Genomic DNA, 11,460 nt, shown 5'->3' on the forward strand with positions numbered 1-11,460 from the left:
TAAGTGAAATCTAGCAAAGAAACTCAACATTTATGGACAGAGTTTGCTGACAACGTTTCAAGTTATCCAAGGTTGCAAAGTAATGGCCAAAGAGCTGAAGAAGACTTTCATATGATACTGTGCAAGTATGCTGTAAAATAGTAGATAAAATTAAATGTACATAATAATACAGAAAGTCATGAATAGAGAGGAAAAAATTCTCAAGTTTATATATATAATGACAGGCTCTGAACTGTTATTACTAAATAAAAGCAATTGTGGAGTTATAATAGACAGCTCCATGAAAGTATCAGCTCAATTCAATTCTTGAGGATTGGAGGCGGGGGCAGGGAGGGGGAGGAAGTGAGACAGACAGACAACAAAAGCAGATGTCAGAAGAACAAAGTATAAGATCTAATACACTAAATAAATTCACAGAAGATTATATGCTGAAATACTATGCAGTTTGTCCTGATTGTTGCTCCCCAAACCCTCTTTCCCCTGACCCCTGCATCAATATCTCCAAGCTTACACAGAACTGCAAAATGCACAAAGAAAATTACATGGACTACCAAAACAACAAGAGTCACTTCTATCTGGAACTCCTCTGGAAAAATCACAAGCAAGGGACTAGTAGATAAAATAAAGCCTTACTAAACCATAAGCCACGCAGAAGAACATGCAGGCTTTTTTCACTGCTTCTTCCAATACGGGAATTAATGAACAAGGGATGAAACGAGCAGGTAGAAAGTTCCAAAACATCACTCAGCCACAGGATGTTATGGATGCTGAAAGTATATATAGCTTCATATATTGATTGGACAAATTCACATAAGAAAAAATCCACTGGGGGCACTAAAAACAAATATCACCTCTAGTTCCGGAAGTCTGTGAGCCACAAATTACTGAAGGCTGGGAGAGGTATTTCCTCAATATACACTGCTTATGCTGTTCTTATACTCTTCTCTAAGCATCTGCTTTTGGCAGCTGACAGAGACAGGATACTGGGCTAATGGGATCTTTAGTGTGACAAGAGTACAGTCACTTTTATGTTCTTAGTTATCCTAGTTAAGGTTGCCCAGCACAATCCATGTATTTCCAGTCACCATCTACATTTACAAAACTTCTACCACTTCAAATGCAAGACAAAAGGAAAGAGGGGCAAGAGGTTCTCCTTTGAACACAGGCTGAGTAGAAGCTTCCCAAATTTTAGCAGTTAGATATCTCAAGGATTCCACCACACTGAATACTTACCAGCACAGAAAGATCTGTTCCTGCAGGTTGTATCAGGTCTTAATCAGAGTACCTGAGCTGCAAACAAGTTGGCAGTATCTCCCATTAAAAAGACTCAGGTGACTCAAATACTGACACTTCTGAATTTGCAGCCTTTCCTATTTTGCAATCTTACTGCTGTTTTGGTGAAACTTCCTGAGTAAACTATACCATGTTATACAGCATATAGTGTGTTCCCTGTGTATGATTTGTAAGAAATTCAACTTAAAACTATCCACATCATATGTCAAACCAGTACCACAAACATCTTGCTATTGCATTCAGTCACTCTACCAACCACTGTTTTAATGACAGTTGGGAAGAAAGGAAAGAAAAAGAAAATGTCAGTTTTTCTGGTTTTAGACTCCTCCCCACACACAACACACAATAAGGATAGTAAGGATATTGGCGTTATTCATTTGTTTCAGAAAGTGGTAAGCATCAAAAGCAGCAGGCACCAGAGCACAGAGAAATAAAGAGGACCAGAATCTGCCCTATTAACCACCTAGCTTTTCAAGGCACTAGAAAATAAAGAAAACTACAGCTCCTTCCTTCTTCCAGGGCTGTAACGGAGACTTCTATATTCAAGACAGAACCATTAGTCAAAAGCCACCAGCCAAAGTATAAGTCTCCTATAAACTGAAGGTAGTGTCTGGTTTCTAAGAATTCTGACGGCATTTTTTCTTCGGAAAGGTCAGGGTAGATTCTGATCTTGGCAAGAATGTATATACAAGTGGAGTTTTTAGATTAGGTTATCATTTGTATCTTACACTTATCTACCATTAGCAGATTCCCAATAATCTGGTAAGCAGTGAATCTTCTTCCCAAGTTAACAACTAACAAATCAGATTTTCAGTAAAATTGAGCAGGTACTCCTATCCCAAACCCAGACTTCCACAAGTAACTATGTTGCAAAATATACCTTCTCTAATATCCAAAGGAAAACACCTTTCCCCACCCTCCTCAGTTTAGACACACCAAATGATAACTTTAGGATAGCTAGCAGTGATACAGCAAATGCAGACAAAACGCCATAGTAACTCAAAAGTCAATGAACTAGGAAAGTTATCCTAAACAATAATTACTTACATTTACTCTTTCTAAATATATGCAGTAATTACAAATAAAATTATGTTATTTCTGTATTTCAGATAGCACTTGTTTAAAGTATTGTACAGATGTTAACTCATCTTCATTCACCTAATGCAGCTCTTCCAGAATAACCTAGGAAGTCATAAAAAACTACACAGTGTAAACCTGAGCATCTGCAAAGATGACGTAAACTCAAGATACCTTTTTGACAAGAGATGTCAGACGACGTATTTTTTCACTTTGCTCCTAAAAATGGCAAAACAGACCAATGAATTGCTCTATCTTTGGAATCTGAGTACATGTGATACTTTTTCCTCATCTTCACAGGAAGAATAAAAAGTGCTAGTTGCCAAGCACCATCTACGCTTTTTAAATTGGTTAAATCTCATCCCTCATTTCTCTCTCATGAAAAACAGAAATATCAAAATACACTCAAAACAAAGTTTAAGATCTCGTGGGTCTCCCACCCCTGTAATGCTAAGTAGTAATGAAGGAAACCATCGCTTTTTAGTGAAAGACATGACAAGAGTAGACATACTGAGCTTATATGCTCTCATTTGTAGGAAGCCTATATATTTTCAAATAGCTATAGAGATACATTTCCTAAATATATCACTTGCTTTAAGAATTAAGATAAAACAAACTTATCAGGAAAAGAACCATAATTAACATTACAAATAAGATTAACATAGAGGAAGTTTCTGGGAAGAAGTACAGTGTAATCACTAATAGCAGGCAGCATATAACACCGACTAGGTTTCGCTGCACCCTCCCTCCCTTCGTCAGCATGCAGGCAAGGCTCTTGGCACCAGGAAGATTCCCAGCAGGCCACCACCACCACCACTTACTCAACACCACGCGTCCAAAACACTGACAAACCACAACTCCATTTCTGACCACATTTATCCTCTCCTCTTCTCCGGGCGCCTTACCTGAAGAAACGCGTTTGCACGTGAGAGGATGCTCAGAGGACACGCTCCCGGAGACCGCGGGGCGCCCAGCCGCCCTCCCCCCGCCCCGGCCGCCGCGGCTGCTCGCCCCCCGGCCGAGCCAGCGGAGCCTCCGCGGCCAGGCGCTGCCCTGTCCGCAACTGCGGCAGCCGCAGCCCGGGCGGGCGCGGAGGGCGGCACCGCCGGGCGCCGCCACAGCCCCCCCCCGCCGCGGGCCGCGCGTCTCCATGCCAACGGGCGCCAACAGCCCGGCGGCCGCGCCAGGCCCCCGGCCCCGCACGCCGAGCCCCCCCTGCCCGGCTTTACCCTCTCCGGCGCCTCCCGACAGGGCGCCCCCACGGCCCTGGCGTCCTCCGGCTCCTTCCTGCCGCCGCTCCCCAGCAGGGCGGCTCTCCGCTCCGCCGCGCTGGCGGCCACCGCCCGCCCCGGCTCCCTCCGCGGCGGCGGCGCCGCCGCTTTGTCCCCCCGGGAGCGGCCCTTCCTCATCGCGGCGGCGGCTTCCCCTCAGCGGCGGCTGTGGCGCGGCGCGGGCCCCCGCGGCGCGGAGCCGGCCATGGCCGGCGGGAGTCACGGAGAGCCGGGGCGGCGCCGCCGGCACCGCCGCCGCCGCCGGCACCTGCGCGCGGGGCGGAGGGACATGCCCGCCGCCGCCGCCGCTCCCGCCTGTCAGCGAGCGCGCGGGCGCCGCAGCTGCAGCGGCGCCGCCCCCCGCCGGCCTCCGCCTATCGCGAGAGCGCGGGCCCCGCGGCGGGCAGAGGCGCGAGACTTAGCGGGTGGAGGGCGGGGCGCGCGGGACTTGGCACGCGGGGCGCGCGCGAGGTGCGAGGCGGGAAAGCGCGCGCGCGCGCGGCGGGGGCCGTGGCGGCCCGCGGGCGTCGCTGAGGGGGGCGCCGCAGCCCCGCGCTGCTGCCCGCAGGGCCTTGGGCCCCTGCCCCAGTGCATGGGGCAGGAGCGGTGAGGGGCTGCTGTGGCGTACAGCGCCCCTCGCCCGGGCCCAGAGCGGCGTTGAGAAGGGAGCAGAAGAGGGGGAAATGGCCGCAGGGGGACGAGGCGTGCTGCTGCGGCTCTGTCGGGCAGCGCTCGGCAAATGGCACTTCTGGGCGCTTCTAGTCTGCTTTCATGTAGGGGAGGAGGAAGAGCCTCCTCCAGCTGCTGCCCTTACAAGAGAGACCTCAGAGGCCTGGGCTGAGGGTGGAGAGTGCAGGAGTGTCCCCCAGGGCTGTGCCTCAGTCACGGGGATCAAGGGTCCAGCATGGACCAGCTTGGTAGTCAACAGAGTTAAACATTTAATTACCTCTGAGAATGTGCAAGGACAGCACAGGACCTTTCCTGTATTGTCACCATGTGTCACTGGTGGTAGGTAGCATTTGTAAAAATACCGCATGTTTTTGCTTCATCAACCAGCTACAGCATGACACGATGGAAACCAAGCACGAGCCATCCAACAACACTCATGGCTGGTGCTTCTCTAAGCAGCTCCAAGTCCTTTACAAGTATGTGAAACTGGAATACTGAGGAAAACTTTCACTAGTAGGTATCAGCTGTTCAGTCAACTGCTATAGTTCATTGTTTTATTTGGAGCAAGGTTGGATCAAAAATAGATTAAGATGTAGTACATCTCCTCAGTAGAAGAAACAAGCCTACAGAGATTCATTACCTCAAGGAGTAATCAGAGCATGTATCATCATTTTGTGTTTCCTCTCAGTAATTCATATGCTCTCTACATTTTTGTCTTTGTAAATTATTTCCTGAGGGTATAAGTTACCAGTTTCTACATCCATTTTTCACAAAAGGAACTTCTAAGTTGTCTTTTTCTTCTCTCTCTTATTAAACACAGACAGTAACCTTGCTACTGCTGCAGAAAAAAAATCTGTTTACCAAGCTGAAAAAGTTCATATATCTTCAACCAGAAAGTATTTTATACATTATTTATTCATTTTATAGAAACAAAGGCAATAAAGATACTTTTAAATGATTTATTGATGTAAACAAGTGGGAGCATTTTTAAATAATTGTTTAAATTCTTGCTGAAAACTATTCCAGGAAGCTGGATTAGTCACAGAGATCCTTTTTAATCATAATTGTATATGATGGAGATGGACAATCATAGAATTTCCCAGTCAGGAATCCTGCCCTAAGTAAATGATGCAAATTTAGAGAATCTTGGCATCTGTGATAATGTTAGTCTATTAGGATGGCTCAGTGCCTCGTCATAATTTGGTTGGATCTGTGCCCTGTTGCAACATAGATGCCAATTAGTTATTTGTTGGTTATGGCCTGTGAGCCATCTTGCACTGGCTCACACCTGTTCAGTTCAAGTGCCAAAAAAGAATACTTGAGGAAGAAAAATCGCAATGTTAATGAGAATTTGAATAATACTACCTACTTCTGAAACATGTTAACAACTAATCTTCAGTTTTTGCTTTTAGACAGAATTCCAGATAATTGCCTTCAGTTCAGTATTTTAATTCAGAACAACTTAAAAATCTTTCTGGTCAGCTTGAACCAAAAAGCAATTTGGGATTTTATAGGACATTTTACATGTGAAAAGGTTATATTGCAGTTTGTTTCTGGGTTATTTCCTTCTCTCTTTAGTCCCTGTTCAGTATTTTGGACTCAAGATGGCTTTCAAGCATTTTTGAAACAAAAGGACAGTAAGGTTTCAGTTTGAAAGAGTAGGAAAAATATTCTTCACTTTACTGATTCTCACATATTTTTTCCATTTAAACTGTTCACTGAATATGGTCTGAATGTGCAATCCAATCTGACTGACCTTTCTTCCTGCCCCTCTGTGCCCTCCTATATAAACTAGTTTTCTGAACATTTGTTTTGCAACTTTAAATAAAAGTAACCAAGTGTGAGTGGCTTTCCAGAGAAAAAGAACATGGATGGGTGAGGTAGAGCATGCTGTGATGCCACACCTGGGCTCAAAATATTTGTTTCCAGGGATAGTCCATTATATCTAAAAAAGATGGAAGGGTAATTAAAAGCTCCTAAAGGGGCTTTTTCTTCCTATTATCTAGATAGACTAATACAGAGGGAAAGCAGGGGAACACAGAGAGCCTTTGTAGCTCACTGATTGATAATCAGTTAATACTCATTTAATTGTGTTTCTTTTTGTAGTTCCAGATACTTCCTTTCCCTGGTATCCACCTTCATTTATTTATAAAGAACATAACAGCATGCACTTCTGATTCAGAAGGTTGCTGGAATAGTGCTATTCAGGAAAAATTCCCCTGTGTCCTTCTCTAGCTTTTTTGAAGGTACTTTGGTAAAGCAGACTACAAAATCTAGCCCAGCTTATTCCATAATGTTTTCTGAAAGAACATAAATCCATCTGGACCTTTTTTATGACCGTTGAGCACACTGCTACAGTAATAATTTCTGGAGCTAGAATAGAAATACATAATTTGAAAGTGTGATGATAAAAAAACCCTTCACTGTGAACATGATAGAAAAGGCTAAATACTAGATATCAGGATGTTGCAGAGCACAAGAATTTGCTCTGCAAAATCAAATAATACAATTGATCACTTAAATTCCTATTTAAGTGAATTCCAACATTAAAAAAAAACAGTACAGCACAAAACCCAGCTGATCACCTGCGTCACTGTTTCCAAGGCAGAACTGCATAGCTAATGCCACCAAATAAATACATTACTGTGGCTTGTCATTTTTCATTCCATTTACACTGTTCACCTAATCTTCACTCTCAGTATTTCTACTCTGTATGAGATGGATGAAATAGGTTTAGCTGGTCTGCGTGTTAAGCTGTCACGCACCTTCCGTAAGTGACCCAGTTCTAATGGGTTGCACAGTGAAGTTTTGGTCTTTACACTGCAGTGCTAGTGTCTGGCAACCCACAATACACTGTCAGCCCTTAAGATTGCACAAGTCTTTGGGATATGCTATACTGTACCTGAGTAGGATCATGGTAATGAGAACTAATTATATAGGCTGCATATCATAACAGTGCCTCTAGGCTATTTCCTTTATTTCACCTCTATGACAGCATTCTTTTTTTCAAGATTCATTTGAGAAATAGCTTGATACAACTAATGCCAGTTACGAGTAAAATAAAAAATTAAAGGTAAAGGTAGATAGATGAAATGCAGAGAGGAAGAGATTTGTTAGAAAAGGGTTTAATCAAGACTAATCAATTAACCTTTATAGAATGATGTATCATTATACTCAGCAAAAAGCAATACGCCAACCCCAGCTCTGCTAGACTAGCCAGCAGTGCATGCTGCCTGCACAGCTGAGAACTGCAGCTGCACAGTGCATCTGCCCTCTCCCCCCACCCAAAATCCAGGAAAATGGTAAGAAATACAGATTTTTCCAAAAGAATTCAGAAGAAGTTATAGGTCTGAGACCTTGAGACAACCTAGACAAAATCTACAGACAATGCAAATCTAGTGGGGTGTGCTATTTGAACAGGTCTGCAGTAGACATTTGTGTAATTAATAAAAATAGTTGCATTGGGAATCTTTTTGTAGAAGGACATAAGCACTTATGTTTCAGGGTACAAGCTGATCACTGAATTAAGGAGGATTAGGAAGAAATTTCTCTTACCAGCAGGTTATTTTGTAAAAGCCTATTACAAATATTCTCCATTTTCCCAGGAACTACTACTGTTAGTCACACTCAGAGACAAGATAGGTAAGTAAACTAATGGACAGCTTGATCCAGTATGGCAATTGCTAGATCCACATATAACCAAAGTCCAGTCACAACTGGATATGATTTCCATTTCCATTATTATTTCTCTTCTTTATATAATGTGAAGGACATGTATCCCTTTTTGTAGTGATACAGTATGTTGAAATGACAGCTTTGCACTACTATAATCTTATTCTGGGTATCATATTTACATCTGGTAGGAAAGTGTAGATATGCAAATACACATTAGGAGTTAAAAGTAAAGCTGTGAGGTTTAGGGAGAGCTTAGCAAAATAGCTAGGTTAACATGAGTTCTGAGCAACAAAAGCTCATTATGGCTTTAAAGAGACAGAAGGAGGCCAGTATATATGCTGTCTTCACTGTCAGGACAGACTTGGTTGTTCAGTAACTGCTGTAGTTGAGCTGTTGCTCTTAGATGCTTTTATATATATACATACATATACATATCTATATATGTATATGTATAGAGATACACACATATGTGTGTATCTCTATAGTAACCCAAATCAAAAAGCCCTAGAGAGTCTACAGCTGAACAGGAAGGTGAGACACCAGCTGCAGGGGCAGATCCAGCACCAGCCTGAGCAGATAGGTGTGCACGGCACGGCCACAGTTCTTAGGCAGGATGGAGCCTTGCCAGGCCCTGGGAAAACTGTGCCTGAAAAGGTGGGTCCAGAAAGGGAAGCACATGGGGAGTGGAGAGATGCTGACCAGCAGGATTAGCACCAGGTCCTATCTTGTCACAGTCTCTTTGGACAGCCAAACAAAGGTGACTTTTAAAGAGGGCCAGGGGGAGGATTACACAGGGTTTTACTGTTTTTTATGCCTTCTGAATGTGAGATGACACAAGAAAGCAAGCCATGGAAATCCAACAGGTGTGCAGTGGAGGCTGTCATCAGGACACTCCAAGAGATTTAATCTGCCTCTATTGAGAGAGGAGAGAGAAAAAGGGTGGAGATAAAATGTGGAGGGACTTAGAAAAAAAGACAGTTTTGATTGATGCAACAGAGAGAGGGGAGCCAGGAGAGGGATGCCGAGAGGGTTATAAGGCAAAGAAAGGTATTAGGAAAAAACACCATTCCTAGCAGTGCTGTGGTCAGTTTTCGAACCTCAGATTTACCCCGGGGCAAAAGAATATAAGGTAAGTTTTCTAGAGCTAATAAGGCATGCCTGCGAGTCACACCTCAGAGAAGTCTGCGCAGACAGTACATTGAGCTCAACTGTGTTCTCAAAGCTCATCCCTCTTCTGAGGCTTCCACAAAAGGTTCAGCAATGATTAATCTGGTGGTTTCCTGTCACTGCTGTTTAATAAGGAGAACATGATCTTAGTGTTACCTTGTGTGTGCACTGTCTGTTTACTCTCTAGACAACTTGATTGCAAAGTGTTCAAGATAGCGACTAAAAAAAAAAAAAAAAAAAAAACACCCACCACCTAGAATGCTAACATGCTGAGGCTTAGAGGTTGGCAGTTCTGGCTTGAAGTCCTGCCATTGCTAGCTTCCACTTTTTCTCACTGTTATCCCACCACTGTCCTCACACCAACACAACCATTTCTACAGCCGTGCTATGAACTGAGCTGAGAAACTGATGTGGCTCCAGAAACACTGGAGTGAGGGAAGAACTTAGTTCTTCTTTGCTGGATCAGTCCCCTGTCTAGTTGGGAGCACAAGAGTTGTGCCAGCTCAGTGGAGGGAAAGGGGGCTGGGGAACATGGCCATCCATAATCCAGTATTGCCACTAAGTGCTTCAGAGCACTACATCACAACTTTAGCTGGGGATATCTAGGTATTATCTCAATATAAATAATAATGACTCATAATAAAAGAAGTACAAATAAAAAGAAAGTAATCATGCTTCCCTAAAGAAATTTGTCATTCATAACTAGTTGTAGGGAATTCAATAAAATATTAACAGTCTATATCAGGGACAAGATTGTGGTTGATTAATTCTGAACTATAGGCCATCAACAGCCATCCAAACCAAAGCCTATTATTTAATAAAAAAAAAATGGTTCAAGGAACCTCACAGAAACATTCTAGCAAGAATGTGAAAGGCAAATGAAAGATTAGGGTAAAGGAGGAGCATTCAGTTATGTTTTCAAGAGGTGCTTTCAACTCAGTAATAAGCTAAAAATATAGCTTTTTACTCCTTTTAATTTTGGAAAACCCAATATGAGGCTTAAAATAACATTCCTTAGATTGATAGCTTTGTTGTTTGGGTTGTGATTGCTTTTTAAACCTCCTAGTTCATTACAATCTCAGCTTTTTTTTCCACTGACTCATTCTTTTGGTTATATAAAATTACTGGTCTTTTTGCCTTTCCTGTGCCTGGTTGGAGAACTAGCACAAAAACATTTGTGTACTGAAAAGAAAATCAAGTAAGCCTTACCTCATGCCATGAAGTCCTTCCGCAGACCAAATAAAAGGAGAAATCTTGGAGTCCCTGGAGTGAATAGAAATAAATTACATCTTAAACTGAGTACTGTCAAGATTTGACCTCAGATTTTTTTTCCAGAATTGGGAGTGCCAGACTGAGTCCGCCTGGAGTGTCTCCTCTGGCATTCAGCTTGACTTGTGACATGATTCATTCAGCAGAGAGATTTGTGAACACAAGCTCATGGTTCTGAAAACTAACAACATAGAAGTCAATTTTATTTATATATATATATATATATATATATATATATATATGTATGTATGTATGTATGTATATTAAAAAACTGGTCAGTAAATAATACGGCAGTTGTTGCAACTTTAAATGTAGTTCTGTAAAGGAGCTTGAGGAATGACACTAAATTAGATAATGGACTGTGCTCCTCATTACATTTCTCATTACAGTTAATGAGAAAAACACTTGCAACTTCTGAGTGTGCAGGCTCACACTGAGATACAAGGAACAAGGAGATTAATTTCATAAGCCCATATCATCATCTATAATAAAACAGGCCCAAAGCATATATGCTACTGAAACTCCATCTCCCTGCAGCCATGCTGTTGTCACAGTGGAGCTGGCAAGTGTCACTGGCTGAAAGTGCAAACCATTCTTCCCTTAAACACATCAGCTTCGCAAAGTTAACAATAAAAACTGTAAAAGCTTACTTCAGTCCTTGAAGAGATCTGACTCACAAAAAAAGAATCACTGTGTTGAGTGAGAAGATGTCAGTTGACATAGTTACTAAACTGATGGCCAGAAGCTGGGAAGTTTTACTAGCTACTGTTGCTTTATTTCTTATACCTTTTTTTCCCTAATTACCTGCTAATGGGTCCTGCCAGAAGGAAGCTACTCAGTCAGATGGCTTTTGAGACCTGGTATAGCAGTTTCTGTGTTTTTGGAATAGGTACATACCTTTACTAGCATCACAGTCCATGATCCATCAGATCATCAGATGATAATAACTTAATGTTGGGGTTCCTGAACATTATGATTATTCTGTGGCCATATCTTAACATTATGCATTTTTTAAGTCTATCTAACAAGTGTGAAAAGA

The 11,460-nt window shown here is 42.6% G+C and overlaps 1 protein-coding gene across 12 annotated transcripts in view; it reads right to left on the bottom strand.

The window, feature by feature from the left end:
* Window positions 1–3,874, bottom strand: part of MAST2 (microtubule associated serine/threonine kinase 2) — a 196,733-nt gene extending 192,859 nt beyond the window's left edge. For 6 of the 12 annotated variants that reach the window (XM_062581832.1, XM_062581830.1, XM_062581842.1 and 3 more), the window contains exons 1-2: window positions 3,600–3,874; window positions 2,545–2,589 (exon numbers count right to left, since the gene is read on the bottom strand). In XM_062581832.1, the coding sequence (XP_062437816.1) occupies window positions 2,545–2,589; window positions 3,600–3,779 (225 nt within the window). In that variant the 5' untranslated portion in view covers window positions 3,780–3,874. Of the gene's footprint in view, window positions 1–2,544; window positions 2,590–3,191; window positions 3,381–3,599 lie in introns of those variants that run through there. The other 6 variants (XM_062581834.1, XM_062581828.1, XM_062581836.1 and 3 more) reach the window with 5 other exon arrangements.
* Window positions 3,875–11,460: the final 7,586 nt, after the last annotated feature.

The sequence above is a fragment of the Rhea pennata genome, chromosome 8, assembly GCF_028389875.1.
Source record: "Rhea pennata isolate bPtePen1 chromosome 8, bPtePen1.pri, whole genome shotgun sequence".
In the NCBI taxonomy this organism is placed as follows: domain Eukaryota; kingdom Metazoa; phylum Chordata; class Aves; order Rheiformes; family Rheidae; genus Rhea; species Rhea pennata.